This window comes from Anguilla rostrata, chromosome 18 (genome assembly GCF_018555375.3).
Source record: "Anguilla rostrata isolate EN2019 chromosome 18, ASM1855537v3, whole genome shotgun sequence".
Taxonomy (NCBI): Eukaryota; Metazoa; Chordata; class Actinopteri; order Anguilliformes; family Anguillidae; genus Anguilla; species Anguilla rostrata.
The window spans coordinates 9,998,688-10,019,955 of record NC_057950.1 but is presented as its reverse complement, the minus strand read 5'-3'; the positions used below and the strand labels follow the sequence as shown (position 1 = coordinate 10,019,955).

The 21,268-nt window shown below is 44.2% G+C and overlaps 1 protein-coding gene across 1 annotated transcript in view; it reads left to right on the top strand.

Moving 5' to 3' along the window:
* Positions 1-21,268, top strand: part of mertka (c-mer proto-oncogene tyrosine kinase a) — a 38,502-nt gene that overhangs the window by 15,575 nt on the left and 1,659 nt on the right. The window contains exons 13-29 of the mRNA XM_064318141.1: positions 1,936-2,320; positions 2,865-2,965; positions 3,537-3,707; positions 8,850-8,936; positions 9,515-9,630; positions 10,028-10,211; positions 11,374-11,519; positions 14,020-14,155; positions 15,450-15,600; positions 17,516-17,604; positions 17,921-18,016; positions 18,199-18,279; positions 18,440-18,532; positions 18,942-19,060; positions 19,607-19,716; positions 20,344-20,503; positions 20,902-21,038. Of these exons, the coding sequence (XP_064174211.1) occupies positions 1,936-2,320; positions 2,865-2,965; positions 3,537-3,707; positions 8,850-8,936; positions 9,515-9,630; positions 10,028-10,211; positions 11,374-11,519; positions 14,020-14,155; positions 15,450-15,600; positions 17,516-17,604; positions 17,921-18,016; positions 18,199-18,279; positions 18,440-18,532; positions 18,942-19,060; positions 19,607-19,716; positions 20,344-20,503; positions 20,902-21,038 (2,362 nt within the window). The remainder of the gene's footprint in view (positions 1-1,935; positions 2,321-2,864; positions 2,966-3,536; positions 3,708-8,849; positions 8,937-9,514; positions 9,631-10,027; positions 10,212-11,373; positions 11,520-14,019; positions 14,156-15,449; positions 15,601-17,515; positions 17,605-17,920; positions 18,017-18,198; positions 18,280-18,439; positions 18,533-18,941; positions 19,061-19,606; positions 19,717-20,343; positions 20,504-20,901; positions 21,039-21,268) is intronic.

Sequence of the window (21,268 nt, the reverse complement as noted above, 5' to 3'; positions counted from 1 at the left end):
AACATTTCATTATCTACAAGAATAACACGTAGTAGTTTCAATACTTTTTGCAGCAGTTTGCTGGTAGTTCAGTTACCTTCACACTGTAATACAGTGGTTGTAGTATTTAATTACATCTTGTCATTTTGAGGTGTACTTAACTACAGGAACTATCAACAGCTGTTGGCCCTAAAACATATATATTTTCCCAAGCCCCTATGACCAAATACCATCTCCTCTCTCTTCTCTAATCATGGTTTGTGAGAAGTACTCCATGTAGTTGCCAGTGGTCAACTGGCAATTGCCACACATTGCTGGTTCTCCCCACTGAGCTGTATAGTGATTCTCCTCGTGTTCAAGCAGAAGGCATGCTCACATGCGTGTCTGGTAACTTTTTTTTTTTTTTTTACAAAGTAATTTCAACTACATTTTTTGAGTAATCGTAATTTCACAAGCTGCATTTCTCTTTAGAGTAGTTTTGCAGTAGTTCAACTGCTTTCAGCTTGAAGTAATTGGTGGTTTTACACGACTACACTTTCAGAGTAATCCCCCAACTCTGAATATATGCTTACCCATTTCAGCTTGAATCTTTGGTTTAAACGGAGTGAAATTTCAGAATTGGCACTTACTCCGAAGTATAAGACTCCCTACTAAGTATTCAGAATGTTTCCAGCTGATGCACCAGCTACATCTTATAGCTTTATGTACTGGGGTTTTGACCATAATGGTCTGACACGATATGAAGAATGAAAATGCCCCCTTTTCATGTTCGTGTTGATCGGAACGGCAGCTGAACGGCAGGACGTTTTGACCCTGGAGCACTGCTGTCAGAGAAACGTGTTTCCTGTGATAGAGTAGTAATGCAGGGGGAACGGCAGGAATTTCCTTCCCCCCTGTAGTGAAAGTTTTGCTCTGTCTTTCTAGTGGGAGTGGCAGGAACAGGAATATTTTTGGGCAGGGTCAATCCAGGGAGCGCTGGAAATAACAGTTATACGCACACACACGCACACGCACACACACACATTTCATACTTTAATTTATGTCCAGACATAGGAAGCAACATCAAAGGACATGAACAATGGAGACACAGTACAGAAAAATGACATGGACACTTGCAGACTTATAGGGGTATGGAGCAGTATTTCCTCCAAATACACATGATACATGCGTGCACACACACACACACACACACACTTTCTCTTTCTCTTTCTCACAGATTCCGCTGAAATTAAGCGGAATCTGTGGGAGTGTGCTGGACGCACATGCACATACCCACACATTTACTTCATGGAAAATGCTTCATTTAAATCTACACTAAAGAATACAGGATGTACAGTATGTCTTATGAGACGTTGTGTCCCACATTTATTAACAAATACATGTACATCATGAAAAATCTCTGATGGCTGTGGTTTATGGATACGGGTGGATGTGTCTGTCGCATTGGCAGATTTCTGTTAATCGCTGTGACAGGGCAGTGTCAGGGCTATTAGGCATTTCTTGTTCGCAAACCTCCCACCTGTATTGTACACACTACAAGCCAATAGCAAAATCAAATCAGCTGTTGGATCCTAGCCTGAATGTTACATTTATCTGAGGCTGGTACTTTTATGTTTTTTAAATAAATATTTATTGCTCCCATATATAGGTTAAATAAAAAATGGCAAATCTCAATTGTGTATACTTAATTTTGTCCTTTGAGCACAGTAACAGCTATTGACTGCAGTATGTTCCCTGCTTGATCAACTATCCATGTTGTGGTTATTCTGACTGCCTGTAGTTATATATTCAAAATCTATTTTCACAACATCATTTAATAACTAACAACCATTCTCCATTTTACGAGATGGCTTCGCTACTTGAGTTCTGGTGCACATGTCTCCCTCCTTTCTACCTTCTTCCTGCTGCCATAGTCAATTGTAATGGGGCGTTCTCTGCTTCCCCTGTGTATTACAGAGGAGCATGATGGGAGCCTGCGCTCAGGGCACTTGCCGTCCAGACGGGACGTCCGATCCCTCAGACCCACAGACCTCCTTCCCCTTGCTGTCCCGACCACTGACCCCGCCCCCGTGGAGCCCCCCATCGCCTCGGGACGGGCACCCAAGGTGCACCTGACTCAGGAGGACATCCGGAGGCTCCAGTTCAAACCCACGGTGGGCCGGATCCTGCTGTCGGAGGGCATGGAGGTCAAGGTCAACTGCTCCATCGACATCCACAACGTCCAGCTGGACCTGGCCATACTGTGGTGGAAGAACGGCAGGGAGCTGGCGCAGAACCAGCAGGCGGTCAACGACCTGCAGACTGAGAGCCAAGGGGTGATCACTCTGCTGTCCACTCTCAGGTAGCAGAAAGCAGCAGCTTATGTGCATACTGATTATCTTTGTTTTTTCAGGGTTTATCTTTGTTTTTTTCAGGTGGGGGGGGGGAGGGGTTGTCTGAGAATCTGGAGTCTGCTGATTTAGGAGAATTCATGTGCTATACAGTAATGGCAGTCAGACTGGTAATGTGTAGCAGTATGAGTCAGTCCTGGTTTTAACTAGAAGTGGGTTACATGTGAAGACACGTTGGTGGTCATATTTTACATTGTGGTTTGTTGCATCCTCACGTGCATGTGTGTGTGCTTGTCAGTGTTGGTATCGGGAATCAAGTTGTGTTATGTACTGTAGTCATGTGTTAGATAGCCGTTGCTTGAGTGTTTTTCTTTCCACTGGGGAGTTTTTTGTTTTTTTTACCACACTTGGGGGTTTAGGCTCGATTTTGCTCATTTTTTCCTGTTTTTCTGTTTTTTTCCTGTTTTTCTGTTTTCTTCTTTTGTGGCAGTGTCTCTGTAAAAAGTGCTGTGCAAGGAAAGCTGAAATGAATATTGTGTTCTGTTGTGTTTGCAGCATTAAGAGAGTTCAGCGCAGTGATGCTGGGGAGTACCACTGCAGGCTGAATGTTGGCAACACAGTGATCGAGTCTCAGCCCATTCACATCCAGGTCGAAGGTCAGTGGCCCAGTTTTCTTGATGCTATAGGGTTCAGATTGGCTGATCCTTCTGGGACATTGGGGTACCCCACTTGGTACTCAACCAATTCCACCTGAATGTGATAATTATTTATGACACAAGATGGGTTTAGCTCTTTGTTGCCGAGGAACTAGTCTCATATAGAGAGACCAAGAAGTGCATTTTCAGTCTCTCAAGAGCCTGAGTTGGGTGCTGTTGGGTTAGTTTTTAGTGCATGCATGTGTCTGCGTGTGTGTGTGTGCGTTTGTGTGTGTGTGTGTGTGTGTGCACATGTGCATGTGTGCGTGTGTGTGTGTGCGTGCATGTGTGTGTGAGCATGCGTGTGTGTGTGTGCGCATGCGTGTGTGTGTGTGTGTGCGCATGCGTGTGTATGTGTGTGTGTGTGTGTGTGTGTGTGTGTGTGCACATGTGCATGTGTGCGTGTGTGTGTGTGCGTGCATGTGTGTGTGAGCATGCGTGTGTGTGTGTGTGCGCATGCGTGTTTGTGTGTGTGTGTGTATAGGCCTCTCTCTGCTCTTTTAAAAGCATCTTACTCTGGACGCGTTCGCAGGCCTCCCAACGTTCACCAGGCACCCCGAGGACATGAACGTCACGCGCGGCACCCCCTTCAACCTGTCCTGCTCAGCGATTGGTCCCCCTGACCCTGTCACCATCGCATGGCTGCGCAATGGGAAGCACCAGGGGTCCGACGGCCCCTCCCCCTATGACATCACTATACCAGGTGAGGGTCTCCTGCTGACCACCCCTATAATATCACCACATCACATGAAGAGGCGTTTATTTTGCATAATTTCATTAATATACACTATGAGTGCCACCCTTGAGAGGAAAAAAAATCAAGAATAAAATGCCCACCTAAAGGCAAATTTGAGTAAACTTGTGTTAAATAAATTTGTGATTTGTGCATTTTTCCCTCCCACGGTTAGACTGGGTTTTGACCCCTGATGACTAATGTAAAACAGATTATATAGTCTCAAGAGAAATACATTAACTTTAATGTACATATGCAGTAATATAAGCTTTTTAACTGTACCTACTATATCACAGAAAACCAATTTTCATCATTGGTTTGGGTATCTCTGGGTATTAGCTGTGCCTAGTTGGTACAAGTCTTTGCTGCTGTTGTTTTGTGCTGTGCTGCTGATATTTCGGAGATAATCTGTACATAACTGATTAAATAATCACTTCCTGTGCTGAGTTCTGCTAGCTCAGTTCCTGGCTTTTGCATATGAGCTCACAGGGCAGAAATCGGTGGAGTCGGCAGGTTCAGTGTCTCAGGTCTGCTTAGCTAAGAGAAATGCATCATCGTTTCTCTTTTCTGTGAGTCTCTATCGCCTTTGCTGTTCTTTTGAAACGGCGCGTAATCCGAGTCTTGGACTTTTTAAAAGGGATTGCAATCGTGCAGGCAAAAAAAAGACTCTGCTCACAAAAGATTTGTTTGTCAAGGGAACAAGTTGACCACAAGGAACGTGATTCAGTTGAGCTCTCTGTTCTCCTCAGTGAACCATGGTGCTGGCAGTAGGATAGCCTTCTCTGTCACAGCTGTATTTAGCTTCTAGTGATAACAGTGCTTACTCAGCCTGACCACTGCAGAAAAACTGGCTGTTCCTGGCGTCTGCGCCAACCCACCGGTGTCAGGGCCCTGTTGCTGTGGGTTAGAATGGAATGTGATGTAATTCTCCATATAGTTCTAGAACACTCCAGCGACATAATTATGCAGAGAGCCTGCAGAAAACTATGTTTAAAAGGTAAATGCGATTGATTTTTTACACATAAAAATGTGGCTCGTGCCTGGCTTGCACCCTTCCGAATTAATAGCGGAGGTGGCTGCAACAAACGCTAATAAAAATGACTGGCCATGAAAAATTGGGGATTAGAAGGGGAGAAGCATTAGAAAATGTCATTTTCTATCCAGGTCAATGTTTTAGTCTTCACACAGCCTCTGGTTAGTTTATCTCACCAAGAATGCACTGGGATTAGTTTTCTGGTTGTCAGCCTTGTGCTGGGTAGTGCTGCTGGCTGGTGCTGGAGGGTCAAAGGTCAGAGAACTGGCTTTGGCACAGCATGTGCTCTGATGGTGAGGGGAGTGGGGGTGGAGCTTTCTGGAGCTGGGACAAAGGCCTCATTGACTAGCCTGTCTGCCATGCTGATTCTGAGCTGTGATGCAGGTTGAGGGGGCCAGTGTGGGTGACCTGGTTTCATTATAGATGGAGCTTCATTCAGGGAGGGAATGGGTTACTGGGGTCTCTCCTGCTCTGGCTGGAGGTGTCTGGCTGTTTGGCTGTGAAATGCAGGTCTGTGCATCCTGTACCTGTGCCAGTTACATAACCCCATAATGTTAGCAGAGCAATGCACCTCTCCCCCCAAGGACCTGGCTTTGATCACAACTGAGCTGGTGATCTCGTGTGGGTTACCAGCTGGTTACCAGTTGGTTACCATCACCATGGAGATACAAGTGAAGAGTGAAGCTTTATGAAACTCTCCAGACCCCAGAGGCATTGGAGAAACCAGTATGAAATTTCTAGTTTATTACTAATATTCCAGCATATTCCCCCTGCAATTTTTTCAGAATTAGGATTTTTCAGTAATCATACAGTACGCTGAGGTCATATGGGCATGCTATGCTGAGACACATTAACATTTGATTTAAAGCATTGAATTGACTTTGCGTCTTCATGTCATAATTGACCATTCATGTTCTAAGGATGCAGTGTAAAGGTAAAAAAAAAAAACAGGTTCCTACTGAATGCCAAACTGAAGGTATACTTAGTGCCTTGTTACCCCTCTGAAGCACTCACATCCTTACACGTAAGCCTTTTACCAGCACTTGGAGCAAATATGCACTACTTATTCAAAGAGAAGAGGGGGCAATGGAAGCAAATTATGATGTACATTCTAGGCATTTAGCAGGTCCTCTTATCCCGAGCAACTTACACAGCTTGCATTCTTTGTGAACATACAATCCATTTGTATAGCTAGATATTTACTGAAGACATTCAGGTTAGGTACCTCACTCAAGGGTGAAACAGCAGCCTGGGAAAGGGAACCCACAACCGCGGAGTTGAAAGGCCAGTGTTGCTATGATACGCTGCCACCATCGGAATCTTCTAGAAGTTTTCTGAATGCATAGAATGTACAGGAAGCCGAATATTATTGGATCTGGCTGTGATGAGCCAGGCAGCTTGGAAGGAGCCCAAACCCGATAATTACAGACCAGCCGAGCTGCCACAGATGTTCTTCCGTGCGGCACAACCAACTGTGTGCCGCCTGCACGTTTGTCTATTCATTCATGCGTTTAGTGTAGCCTTCCTCCCTCTTTCCTGTTTGTCAGTTTTTTTTTCCTGTGGTAATGCTCTTAATGGCATTTTTTTTTACCTTGTCCCAGACTGCCAAAGAGAGAAACCAAGCTAAAAAAAAAATGTAAAAAAATTTTGGCAACTTTTTTAAAAGAGGTTCAAGTTGTGATGTACCCTGGAGAATTACATGTTATTCCAGGGTACGCGGCTGGATTGGTTCAGCGCTCCACCTCTATGCTGATAGGAGGCGTGGCCTCCCGATTTGTTTTCTAACAAGGCCACAATGCTGGAGCGTAAAATAGATGGATTGGTCTGGAGAGAAAACCTTTTCTTGTAAAAACAGTGTGCTATTCAGGGCAATCTCCGCATTCAGGGGGCCACCATTTTGAGCTCCTATTCATGTTGAATGTGTGGGGTTCGTGTTAAATGTGTTTGAACAGCTCAAACCCCAGCACACTTTTGAAAAGCCGTGGTGTAGTTTTTAGGTGTTTCGGTCAATTTTAATTGGGCTAAAAGCAAAAATATGATTCCATGCCAACAGATTAAATGTTTATAGGAACAATAATGTGGATGACAGCACTGAAAGGGAAAGTGAAAGGGAAAAATCATTGCGCAAATGGAGTGTTTCGTCCCAATTCAGTGCTCACTGTGAAGCCACTTCAATAAAGCCTTTATTATGCCTTAGAGACTTTGGCTTATAAGTTGCCTGCACTGGTATTTGTCTGAGGACGGTAACAAGAGGAGGCCGATATCTGTTGCACGCGATCAAGATAAGTTTTCCAGTAATTGGGCTGAGAGATGTCAGGCTCTGTGACCGTTTCTGAGTTTCAAACGGGGGATAATGTAAATAAATAGCCCAAAATGGACAATGTGAGACTGTTTTGTTGGCCCGTGCGGTTGGCGTCGCAGCCCAGAGGAGGCTGAAAGCCGGGTACTGTGGGGCAGTAGGGAGGCGGGGGGAAACGGGGGGCACGGTCTGCCGCGAAACACGCGTCACGTTCCTCTCCGTCACCATTTCGGTAAACGTTGGTTGCCTAGGCCTGCTTCAGAAACAGTGAGCACGCAACAAACACATCATTTTTTGTGTTGCTTAACCTGGGGGTGCCTCTGCCAGGCCCTGTCGGTACATTTTGGTGAAATTTCTCTGAAACTTAAGGACGTTTTGGTACGTTCCAATCCACGTGATGTTAGAGCTGGTAATTTTTTCAAAAGCAGTATATTTGGCTAAACGTCAGCTTTGGGTGATGTGTGAGTTCACCTCGTAGCTGAAATAGCACGTGTCTGAGGGCTACTTGGCTAGTGTGTTGAATTTTCATGGTGGTGGCAGTGCCTCCTGCAAAATAGATGCAGCATTAGCATGCTGCTGTTATGCTACAGGAATGTCAACAACAAGTACAACAGGACAAGGGGGTATGTGAAATGATCACCAGGTAACTTATTAGGGCAGCCCATATGAGGGCTGGATCATCTTGTGCTGATGTCACATCCTGTCACTGTCATGCATACAGTGCAGCAACATGTTCTGCCCCCATCTTCAGCAACATGACCTCAGAAGCTCAAAATGTGGGCACCTTCGAGAAGAATGATCAGATCAGTGTTCGGAAGTTATGATTTTGTAGAACTTAACTTAACAGTCCTAGGGGGGTGCTGGGTGGCTCATCATGTACTTGTGCGTGGAGGGGCCTTTCAGTGTGGTATCAGATTTGTATCAGGCCAGTGCTGACCGTGGCTGGTAGCCCCACAGGGTGAAGCACAGTTGGTTTTGGTGTCACCCATGGATGGAAGCCATGGATTGCATTCGGCTGGGATGACGGAGTCTCACCACTCACTAGTGACCCCTGCTGGTCAACTGGCCACCGCTGAGTTTGTCTGTTGGGCTGCATGTTAAGCAGATCCTGTCTGTGCAAGCCCAGCTTGTGGACTGTGGTGTGAAAAGAAGCTGGAGAAGCTGAAGAAAATGGAGGCTATGACGAGCACTGCAGCGTGAACATGGCTGGGCGTTCAACATTGGGTAGAAAAAGAGGGAAAAACATATTTAACAGCCATGGCTCTTTGAATTTCTGAAATAGATTTTCTGTAGAACATTGAGAACAGTATTGTTTTCATAACAAACTGAAAGTCTCATTTTGTTGGTGGTCCAGTGAGGCAGTTTCAAAAAAAGGAAATATCTTATGATTTTCCCACGGCAGTTAATGAAGAAAAAAAACAGAAGTGAAATAATAATTTTATTTATTTTGTCACGAGGTGGAAATTAAAGATAGAAGAGAAACTGTAAACTGGAATTTTGTAATTTGTAGGACCACTTTGCCGACTTGTTGTTTTCAGTGCGGTAATCAGTACAGTAACCAGATCTGTGTTTTGCAAAGTCATTTTGGTACGTTATTTGTTGCTCCCTTTTCACTGTAGATCTGTTTTCGCTGTATTTTAAAGTGTGAGCCATTCTCTTGTCACACTATAATTCTAGCACCCGGCTTTAAATGATCAAGGTCAGTTCTGCTTATTTCTGCCGATCGCATGTTATTTTGTGGGCGTCTCCCCTGATCACATTGTTTTGTGGGCGTGTCCAGGTGTGGACAGCCCCACCCACTTCAGCTGTGAGGCTCGCAATCAGAAGGGCGTCACCACCTCCAGGGAAGCGCGCATCAACGTCAAAGGTAAACCGGATGATGCACACATCGTTTATTTTTCATATACTTTTATATGCTATTTATTTTACATTTATTTATTGAGATCCCTTTTACTCGACATAGCTCAGGAGGTAAGACCGATTGTCTGGCAGTCGGAGGGTTGCCGGTTCAAACCCCGCCCTGGGCATGTCGAAGTGTCCTTGAGCAAGACACCTAACCCCTAACCCCTAACTGCTCTGGCGAATGAGAGGCATCAATTGTAAAGCGCTTTGGATAAAAGCGCTATATAAACGCAGTCCATTTACCATCCATTACTTTCTTTCAATTAAGTCCTAGCAAAGAGATAGGGGTACTAAAACCATGAGTACTAAAACCTAAAAACATGCTATTAAGTTTATACAGATAAGTAGGTTTTTAATACACTGTTGAATGTCTTCAGTATATAGATTATATTCTTTAAACATATAAAATGAAATGAAATAAAATATAAAATATTAAATAAAATGGAATTTCTTGTGTAAGGTAGTGCCAAGAACCCTGTATGCTGGCTGAGAGAGTTAAAGCACCTGAAATGCATTTCGCGCTGGTGTGTTTTGCATTTACAGAGCTTCCGTCTCCAGTCTCCCAGCTGCTTGTGCAATCCAGGGCCTCCAATAATCTCACCCTGCAGTGGACCCCTGGCCGTGATGGATTCTCCCCCCTCACCACCTGCCACGTCATGGTAAACTTTTCTATGATGGATTTAAATAAAGTTATTTCAAGTCAAAGGGCTCCAAAAAGAGTGAGTAACTTGAGCATATATTATTATCCTACTGAAAGAGTTTTCTCTCGGTGGCTGAGTGTATAGAATGATGGCTGTTGTGTGGACAGACATCTTTATTAGAACTATCTTTAATAAGGTTCTTAGGTTAAAGGGATAATTAGCTTTTTGGTGTCTTGATATTTCAGCTTCAGTGTATGTTTTTGATTGATTTGATATGAAAACAAAAACAGTTTGTACTATTTAACCTTTAACAGTCCAAAAATGCAGGAGAGTCATGACGTTCTTTAAAATAGAATTGTGTTTTTTTTTTAAAACAAGTATGTGTAAGACCAGCCTTTGGGACCCCATGCCGCAGGTGAAGGAGATGGCACCAAGAGAGGGCGAGGCTACGCGTGTCATTGACACCTCGGTCCCGCCCTTCCGATTGGACATCGCAGACCTGCGGGCCATGACCTGGTACAGCATGAGCGTGTCCTGCAGCAACGAGATTGGCCCATCCCCGTACAGCACCTGGGTGCAGGCCAATACCACAGAAGGAGGTGGGACTTGAGCCCTGAGCTGGCATGTCACTCAGGCTGTTGGGCATCGTACTGTAAATGCAGAATGCTGTGTTCATACTCAGTTCCCTATAATTTAGACTTTGAACCTCAAACCCTTCAATGAGGAATAAGGCTCCATACACACCCATAATGAGTGGAGCTAGCATATGCTGGTTATCAATGGCACTCTGTGGCAGAACAGTATGATTGGTTCGCGTCAGTGTGTTGTCAATGGCACCACCCATTCATGGAGCTCACTGTGTAGTAGCCCTGCAGAAGTCATGTGATGAGACAAAAAACTATCTGGAGAATATCATGTGTGCCAGAATTCTGCCATTGAAACATCTCAGCAATTTTAATTCGCTTAGAAAGATGGCCGGAAAACAAGGCATTCCGGACAGGAATTGGTTCAGTTCTGTGACTGAGAGTTGACATGGAAATGAACTTTGAACTCCCACAGCAAGAACATACATTCTGTATAGACCAGAGCTTAAGGAGTGAACTATGGTCAGTTTCGGTCTTACCTTCGTGTGGGTAAATTTGAGGAGTCCCTTAGGGCCTCCCTGGGGGCATCACATCCTTCTTGTCCCGAGATTCCAAACAGGAAACGGAACTGGCCTCATGGCGAAAGTACGCAGTTTCTCAGGGGTGGGGTCGCTGTGGATTTCCTCTCTGTTCCTAGAGGCCGGGATCGTGAGGGCTATTTTCGGTGTTTGCTGCCAGATACCGTGCTTTAGTGGAAAGGGGGTTTTCCAAAAGCCATTGAAATATCAGCAAAGTTTGTGCATGGTCTCAGCTCTTAACTGAATGGTTTCTGTTTATAGGACATTCATCTACTGATTGTCTTCTGATCATAATGGAAATCTAAACTGTACTGTCTCCCTGTGCAGGAAGATCAAATGAGATGGAGTGATACTGTAATACAGTGCAATAAGCTCTGGAAATAAAGTAATCTTCAGTGAATACACAGAACACAAGCTGCATGCAGGTTCAGCATAAGTCCCTCTTAAAATGTTTCTGTTTGATCTCTCTCTCTATATATATCTATCTCTGTCTCTCCCTGTTTGATCTCTCTCTATCTCTCTCTCTGTCTGTCTCTCTATATCTCTCTCTCCATGTATCTCTATCTTTATCTCTCTATCTCTCTCTATCCCTCTCTCAGTGCCCTCAGTACCCCCCCACAACCTGACTGTTCAGCTGAACGAATCGGTGCTGGTGGTCCGCTGGGATGCCCCCCCTGTGGAGAAGGTGAACGGAATCCTGCAGGGCTATGATGTCATCATTAGCCGGGGAAAACACGTCAGCACGGTGAGTCCAGTGCCACCTGCTTCTCATCCTTCCTGCCTCAGAGCGTTATACATTCATTTACATTTTAGGTGTCTGGCAGATGCTCTTATGCTGAGCCACATACACAGCTCACATTCGTCATTAAACGTATCTTGCTTAATGGTACATTGGACATGTCCTGCCTGGAAATCAAACCTCTAACCTTTGGCTCACAACCCATTTTCCAGTGGTATGAAAAATATGAAAGGTACATTTACGATTTGTAGGAGCTGAGCACACAAGTTTCTGGTTGCCTCAGGATGCTGTGTAGTAACTGGTCACGGGAAGAACTGAATGTCATGGTCCGAGGAACAGCGAGGTCTTCCTCTATTCTTTTGCACAAACTGAAAGGGCAGTTTCCCCATTTTCCAGCCCTCGACTTATAAACTTTGATCTCCTTTTTTAAAAATGCATCCCATGATTTTGCAATATGCCTGCTCTTTCTTGTAAAGCACATATGTCCTGTAGTACTTCTTTATCGTAATTCACAGTTTTCTCAGTAATGGGTTTTCCAAAGTTGTGTGTCTTATCTGCCGGCATGTCCCTTATCTGAATTGTAGTTTTACGAAGGCTGTGCTATTCACTAGTGGTTATGCATAAGCATTAGCTACAGAGGATTTGAACAGGTGGTGTGTTGTAGCTGGTTCTTGAATCAGTGCGATACGGTATGTTTTTTGCAGCTGTGTGGTTCTGGGAACTGTTATGACTCCCCCGTGTTACTGTTGTTCCCAGGAAACACAGTGGCACATCCAGATGTAATCAGTAATCAGTAAATTATCATAACCTCAATTTCTCGCCAGCCGGCCAACGCGTTCAAGCAGCTCGAGCAGCTCGAGCAGTGTCGGATCAGCCGCTCGGTGACTTGTCCAGGGGCTCAGCCGATAAACCTGAACATCTGCTTTCACCGCGCTTTTTTTTTCTTTTCTTTAGCAGTTTTGCGAGACTGAGCGCGCCACCTGTAGCTGTCATTCTGAAGCTGCCGCCTCCTCAGGCAGACGACAGCTGGGTCCACGCGCTGCCGTCTGCTCGCTGTGGGGCCGTGCGGGGGGAACGTCAGCGCGGGGGGCACGTCACGATCCGCCCTCATTATTCGGTTCATTTTTAAGCGATAGCGCTTCGGCTGAGTTTGGATATCGGTTTTGGTGTAATGACCGCGACTGGCCGAGCACGGCGAGCGTACGCCCGTCAACGCGCTTCCCTTATCGACTTCCTGGCATTTCTGTGTGTGTCTATGGTGACAGGAAGCTGACGGCGTGAAAAAACAGATTCCCCCCCCTCCCGCATGCCATGTTGAGTCATGCATGTGACTGAATGGAAATTGAAAACAATGGTTATTATAAACATGCGCTCTGGTCGCTCACATTGTTCCCGTGATTCACACATGGAGCAAAACAGCCGTGTCGGGAAATGATCCGCGCGGTGCAGCCGCGTCGCGTGCAGCTGTGCTGGATTCAAACGGCAGCTCCACGCTGTCGGCTTTACCTCATTCACGTGAGATATGGTTCATTTTGATTTCATATGCTGCTTACTGAAGTCCCTCTGATTTGGTTTGTCTTAGATAGAGCATGTGTTAAGCCTGGTCTCTATCATCCCAAGAGCCTTTGCCTCTATCACGTGACCTGGCATTGTATTTTGTACATTACCTGCTGTCTGTGTGAAAAATAAATGAATTCACCACGTTTCAAAATACAAATTCACAGCTGATTTTTAAAGATTTACTCTCAGTAGGGGTTAAGTCGGGTTTATGCTTCTGTGTTGAGTGGGTTTATGCTCCTGCTCTGAGTCTCAAATTCTGGGCCAGTCAGAGAGACTTGCGACCTTTGACCCGTGTTAGACCTGGGCTGTGCTTTCGTACAGACGCGCTGACCGTGACAGCGGGAAGGGAAACCCCACATATGGGACATGCTGTGTTGTGCAACGGGGACCTTTTCCCTGTCACATGCTCCCGCCATCTGTGCCTGTGCACCCGTCCAAACACATGGTCCAGTTCCCCATTCCACCATGCCAAGTGCTGCCCTTGCAGTCAGCACGCAGCTCTGCAGCCCTGGGCTGCGTTCGCTCTGCGTTACGCTCAGAACTCTGTGCTATGCCAGTATTCAGCAATCCTGCACTCCATCCTCCAACCCATCAACACCCAGATTTTTTCTCAGAGATTTCTTACATCTATAGTCATCCAAAAAATATTCACAGATGGAAAAAGAGTGGCAGAGACTTCGGCAACTTTAATTGCCCGCGGGCTTAAATGGGTTAACCCAGAACCTTGATCCAGCGACACACCGGCGGTGCGGGGTCTTTAAAATGCACCGCGACTGCTCCGTTCCGTTTGAAATTCTCTTAATATGCAGAGCTCTGCTTCTTCTGTTTTTTCTGCAGAACTTAAAAGTAAAAGTGTAAGCTTAAAAACCCTAATGATTAGAAATGAAAGTGTGAGGTGAACTTGCTGTTTTCTTTCCTCCCCTCTCCCCGTTCTGGTCTGTTGTAGATTCGCAGTGACACAAACGCGGCCTACATCACGGTACAGGAGTTCAACGCTACGTACGCGGTCCAGGTGGCGGCCCGCACTCAGAAGGGCCGAGGGGCGCTCAGCCTGCCCGTGGCCTATTTTGTACCTGAGGCCGGTGCGTACTCCTTCAGCAGCTCACACTCTGAAGTCTCAGCCCTCCCCCTTTTATAGGAACCCAAAATCCCATACCTGCTTAAAAGGGACCTGTATGCGCACCCTAATTTTTCATCATCAGATGGTTTTAGTATTATTATCTTCTATGCTAATGATCATATAAGATAATGATACATAAATCATCTGATGATTAAAAATTCTGATGATTATTATTGTTCTGAATTGGTGAGGCCCTTTCAGTCATTTGGGCAATTAGGCCTTATCATCTTTATTAAATGAGATGGGCTGCTGTGCAGTGAGGTCTGTCTGTCTGATTAGACCTCATTGCTGTCTAGAGAAGTTATTTAACTGAAGTACAAAACAAGGTTTCCAAATTCCAAACTTAAGTTTTACTTGTGTAAATTATTTTGTATCTCTCGGGTATGTCTCTTGTCAAGATGTTTTCACTTGAAAATGTTCACAGCTGCTTTATCCAGATTCGGCAGCCATTTTCCTTGATTAAAAATGTTCTATCATAGCTTAGTGATTCATTTCCTCTTGTACCCAGGTTTTGGTTAGTCTGCACAAGATACATATATTAATTATGGCAGGACTTGGGGCATTTAGTTTTGTTTTTATGTGAATAATGAAGAGTGGATAACCCTTGCTCTTAACAGTTAAATACCTCAGGAAATGGACAGGAAGAGTTTTTTATAATGAACTCCAGGGAAAGTGTCAGGCCAACGGCCTTCACCATGATTATTATTTCATCTTATCATATCTGCCAAGTCCTGCCAGATCTGTTTCCTGGGTTTAATTAGTTGAAGAACTGAAAAGAAAGGGTTTTTGCAAAAGTCACATGTGGGAATGTCAGCCATTAAGTAAGTTAACTGCTAATGTCATTGTAGTAGACCCATCTGATGAAGTGTTAAACAGAACTGTTGTGCAGTGCATTTACCAAATATGTTTCACAAATAGACGCACTATGTGCATATAAATGTGAACAAAAAGGAATCCTTTAAATTGGACCTTAGGTATAAAACATGGTTACCACTGGAGCATTAACTACACAGAGTAGCATAATTCATCAAAAAAACTCTTTAAACATTTAGTTTTATTATCTAGTGGTAAGCTTTTGATTTTAGCTTTTATATTATGAAGTTTTGATAACACTTGAGATAATTTTATAAAAGTACTAAACAAATACAGATTGTTATTGTAAAAAAAATGTGCTTGTTTATGGAACAGTTAAATGCATGAGTGAAAAGCGATTAAAAGGTTTCAGAGAGATGTCTCACTCAGCACTTCTGTTTCAGACCTGGCCCTGTCCCCGTCCTCCAGCCCCGACACCAGGGACTCTGACTCCATGTACGTTGTGCTGGGGGTGGTGTGCGGTTTCTGTCTGCTTCTGCTTGCCCTGTGGGGAGCCATGTGTGTGCGTGCCAGGGTCCTGGAGACGCGCTTTGGGTGAGTGAGGGACCGCCCCCTCGTCGCCCCTCCCAACCTTTTGCACTCCTGCTGAAATTATGAAAAAAGACGATGATGAGCTTTTTCTGCACTGTGGCCGCTGTTCTTTATCTGTGGACCTAACTTTGACACGCATAACACACAAACCTTCAGTAATATATTTATCAACAAGTTTTCTCTGGAATGCATGCTGGGATAGCTTATCTGTCTTCCCTTCCGTAATAAATCACTTCGGCAAATGTCTTAAAACTACTGCTGCACTAAACATCTGCTGATCTCCTCAGGAATATCCTTCATCAGATTTAACTTTTTTTCCTGGCCCTACGAACCTGTTCTTGGACTACTACCATATTTCTAGGTGGTTAGTAACATATATGATGCATGTATATACGTATGTATTCTTGCATTTGGGTAAAAAATGTCATAAGCCCTAGGGCAGAATCTCAATAACAACAGACCTGTATCTGCTGGTGACTCAGCACCAGCTGTGAAAATGGAGGGATGCTAGCCTAACCCAGAAAAGCATCTGGCCTCCAGGCAGGAAGTACACATTTGTAAAAATCATCTTTGGCGTGATTGCCCCAGGAAATTAGTTTATTGCTAATTTAAAAAAAACAAGGTCAACCACAGCTACAGAACTAGGTTATCACCAAACAATTCAGCAAAACACGGTATAATTCACAGTGTTGTGAGTCCTGTTATGGCCATGAGTATACATGGACTTGGAGCTTCGGCATTTTAAGTAGCTAAGTTCTAGGATGGCCAAACTCGTGACAGGGGGTGGTACTAACTTTGGTACTGTGACTTAAAGCCAGATGTTGTTTAACACAACAAAACATACATTTTGCTCCACCAATTTCTTAGACCTAAGCTGCTTCTAAGGCTGCATTTGAAAATCAGATGCTTTAGATTTTTGATAAATAACAGAATTTAAATCTAAATATTTCACATATATGCTGTGTGATTTGTGCTAGTATTTTGAAATTTTGAAATTTGTTGTGCATATTGACTGCACAGTGTTTTTTTCCATAATGTTTTTGAAATACAGTCCAAGTAATAGCTACTCATGTTGGTTGTGGGTGCAGTAATCCAAACAGGCAGCTACCAAACAGCTTCAGTACCAGTTAGATAGTCGTTTTTCCTCGCATCTCTAAGGAGAAAACAAAGTGATGATGAGTATGAAGGATAGCATATAGCCATGTTCCATGTGAGCTCCCGTCATTTCCACCAGAAGCAACAGCGGAGGTTGAGGCACAGGATACAGTTGCTGCTTGGAGTTCCCTTCTCCTGTTTCCGCATTTCGTCGTCTGCTTCCTCAATAGAGGCCCACATCTCCGGCTTAGAGGGAGTGAAATTACTCCACGCATCCGGGCGCTTTGTCAATAAAGGGGCGCACCGAGCACCCCTCCCTCCATTGCTACTTGCAGCTGGAGATGAGGGCGACACCAAAATGCCCCCCCCCCCCCACTGCCATGTTGATTGGGGATTTGCTAGACACACTGACTCACTCTTGCTTGTCAGGAAACTGATGAGAGAGACCGTTTGAGTCACCGTATTCCAAGGAGCAGGTCCAGTGCTGTAACTCTCCATGGCAAGAAAACGTCCTGATCGTAGAACTTCCTATTGGCACATAGCACACTATGACCCAACAGGAAGAGGTTAAAGGTCAAGGGACTGCCATGACAGTTTCTCTCCAGCCAGCAATGACGATGCTGTCTCTCTCAGTTCACTTAAATTCACTATGCTTTGTTGGCATGAAATAAATAAAATACATACTGCCAACTGTGACATGGATATTGTCTACTGTATAAATTTGAAGTAATGAACATTAGTCTTTCTCTCTCTGTATCTATTTCTCTCGTTTTGTAATGTTCAGAAATGTCTCACCAGCATGTCTCACTGGCTCCTTCTACAGGCAGGTGTTTGGAAGTGGAGAGCACATTAACCCTGTTGTCGAGTACAAAGCTCAGAGGTCCTACAACCGATCTGCTATTGAAGTCACACGTATGTACCATCAAACATCAACCTTCTTTGGATGCCAATACATCACGTCATACATTGCCTTTGATACTGCATTTTTCCAAAAGGAAAATATACATTTTGTGTGAAAATGATGCTTGATGGGTCTTAGGAGGTTTATTAATTTAATTCTTCTCCAGCTAAAACCAAAGATTAATCTGATGTTTGCAAGGACACTATTGGCCTGACTGAGAAGAGGACAGAGGTGTAATGATAATGTAGCATATCAGGAAGTGTTCAGATCTGTTACAGAAAGTCATATGTTTGATTAGTAATGTCTGCTCTTGTGCTTTCCTGACAGTTGCTAATCTGGGAGTTAGCGCAGAGCTTCAGGCCAAGCTTCAGGATGTGATGGTTGTCAGGTCTCTGCTGTCCATTGGGAAGGTCCTGGGGGAAGGTGAGATGCTGTGGCATATTCCTGTTGCATAGTATCAGCGATGGCCAAAAAACCATGTACATCTTCAAACAATGAAATTCTCAGAAATGAAAAAGGGTGTACTTTTTAAATATATGGCAGCACTTATTTCTGGTTTTGGAACAAGTGTGAACCCCTTGTCTCCATGTTTTTCCCTCTTCCAGGTGAATTTGGCTCAGTTGTGGAGGGTCGCCTAAAGAAACCAGATGGAACGATGGAGAAGGTTGCAGTGAAAACCATGAAATGTGAGCAGGCCGAACATAGCAGGAGATTATCCAAAATTCAATCCCGTATTTGTGGAAACTGCATGTTAGAAACGTTCACAACAGGAGTATGTAATTTCTTGATTGAATAGAGAATGGCTTCATCGTCATCTAATGGTTGGTACTTTTATTCTCTTATCAGTGGACAACTTTTCCCAGCGGGAGACTGAGGAGTTTCTGAATGAAGCTGCATGCATGAAGGACTTCCACCACCCAAACGTTATCAGACTCCTAGGTGAGTATCTGGATCAGCCGGTGCCTGTGAACTGCCCAGCCATGACCTCATACCACTACACCTCGGGTTTACTCATGTGCTCTCTAAAATGGCTTCTTAAAATACAGACTGAGGCTGAAAATTGAAAAGTGCCCCTCACACACAAAGATTCTAAACATATCCAACCGTTTTTGAAACACATCATACACCACAAATATATATCAGCCAATATTTTGTTTGCTTGAATGTTATATGAAAGTATGAAACATAAAAAATGGTGGGCGGCAAAAGACCACAGACAGTGCCAAATCATAAAAAATAAAAAATCTGAAGTATTCAGGTTGGTTGGCCGCTCAGTGCTTAGCTGTGATTTATTGAGATGCGTAACTGAAGGGTTTGTCATAGGCATGGTGTTGTTTGTTCCTCTCAGGTGTGTGTTTGGAGATGGGCTCCAGTCATTTTGCCAAGCCTATGGTCATTCTTCCCTTCATGAAGTATGGAGACCTCCACAGCTTCCTGCTTCGCTCCCGTCTCGAGGAGAGCCCTATGGTAACCCGCCAGTCACTGTCAATATCTGCCAATCCTTGTCAAGTGTCAATATCAGCCAATCCTTGTCAAGAACTGGAAGTTTCTGTCAATGCCCGTCAATTGTTGTTAGTATATGTCAGCTAGTTGGTCAGTATTTGTGTTATCATCAATGTATGTTGATCATTGTCAGCTACAGTCAATCCCTGTCACTGTGTGTGTGTGTATGAGAGACAGAAAGAAAGAGAGGCTGTTATGATCATCAATCTGTGTGCATCTGTCAATATTAATGTCAGTATTTCATTGTCAACATCAATTCCTGTCAATAATCTTTACCAATCACGATCTTGTTAACAGGCTGTAAGAGGGCTTGTTATCTAGTTGGGATCTGCAGCAAATAGTAATAATTTTAAGTTGCAGCTTTTTAGTTAATTAAATATGTCTGCTTAAGGCAATTCCCTGACCCTGAAGCTCAAAGCTGTTAGGTGAATTTAAGACATGGTATTAGTTATGATTTTTGTTATGATGGGAATGGAGGTGTGCTTTACTTTTTATTATCTCCCCCTCCAGTACCTGCCAACGCAGACTCTCCTCAAGTTCATGATTGACATTGCTCTGGGTATGGAGTACCTCAGCAGCAGAAACTTCCTGCACAGGGACCTGGCTGCCCGCAACTGCATGTAGGTCTACCCCAACAAAAAACACTTTACGGGGTGGGGGGTTCACAAAGCAGTTGTGAAATACAGACTCAATCCATGCCTTTATGGTCTAAAGAAACTGATAACATGTCAGTGATTAACAGAACATGGTAGCTTCACCTAGTGTGAGCTTTCTCTCCGTCTATCATTATCACAAATCCAATGGTGCAACACATTGTACAATGAACCCATTCACACAGCTCTCTCCTACTAGAAAAGGCTAGCAGTGAACTTGCATAAGGGAGGCAGTGTAGTGTGGTGCAGTGGTAAAAGAGCTGGGCTTGCAGGTTCAGACTCCTGGTGGGGCTCACATTGTAGGTCAATGTACTGGACCTGAATTTCATCAGTACAAGTATACAAATGACTAGGATCAGTCTTGACCAAATAAATAATAAATAACTTAACACAATGTCCCGTGGACAAGGTTGCACTGGGCTCTATTATATTTTTTATTTTAGAAATTCCCACAACTGATAATCATGGCAATGTTTTGTGAGTGAAATATTGGCGAATTTGGGAAAAAAAACAACTTTCTGCCGAGGCATCTCTATTTTGGCTTTGTACCCTGTGTTACAATTGACTGATGTTGGCTTTGGCTCCGCCCCACAGGCTGAGGGACGATATGGCGGTCTGCGTGGCAGATTTCGGCCTGTCTAAGAAGATCTACAGCGGGGATTACTACAGGCAGGGCCGAATCGCCAAGATGCCAGTGAAATGGATCGCAGTGGAGAGCCTGGCTGACCGGGTTTTCACTGTCAAAAGTGACGTGGTAACGTCCCCCTTCCTAAATCTTCTCTTTTTCAGTCTTGTGTAGAGAGGCTGAGGCGTTTGTAATAACTGTGCTTGTGTGAGTCTGAGTGTGAGTGCATGCATTCATGTGTATATGAGTGTCCGTGCACATGAATATGTGTCCACGTGAATATGCATCTCACAATATGCATTTGTGTTGGATAAGTTAGGACCTCATATTTTCAGCAAAATTGTGAACCCCAGCTTCCAGAACCTCATTCATCTTATTTTTCTATTTTTCAAAAAATTGTTTTTTTAATGCATTAGTAAAACAGTGTTTAAGCCTCAAGGTCAGTCGAGACAGTCGTGTGAAGGGAATGGTGTCTTGTATGGTGGCTGCAGTGATACTGATTGTGACGCCACCTCTTGATCTTCCAGTGGGCGTTCGGTGTGACCATGTGGGAGATAGCGACAAGAGGGATGACGCCGTACCCTGGCGTTCAAAACCATGAGATTTACGACTACCTCCTGGACGGTCAAAGACTGAAGCAGCCAGCAGACTGCCTGGACGAGCTGTGAGTCTTTGTCTCCTGGGGGATTGTGGGTGGGCTGGGAAACAGGCAGAAAGACTGCTGTTCTGTCTCTGCAGCAATGTCGCTATTATTAATAATCTGAGATGCTGATGTCAAGACATTTTGTTCTGGGTGTCACAAAGAATTTATGTGCTTGTCTCATTTATTCATCACTATGTAATTTGATGGGTGCAGCATTGCTTCAGATGTATTAAGTTGGTAATGAGTTAGAA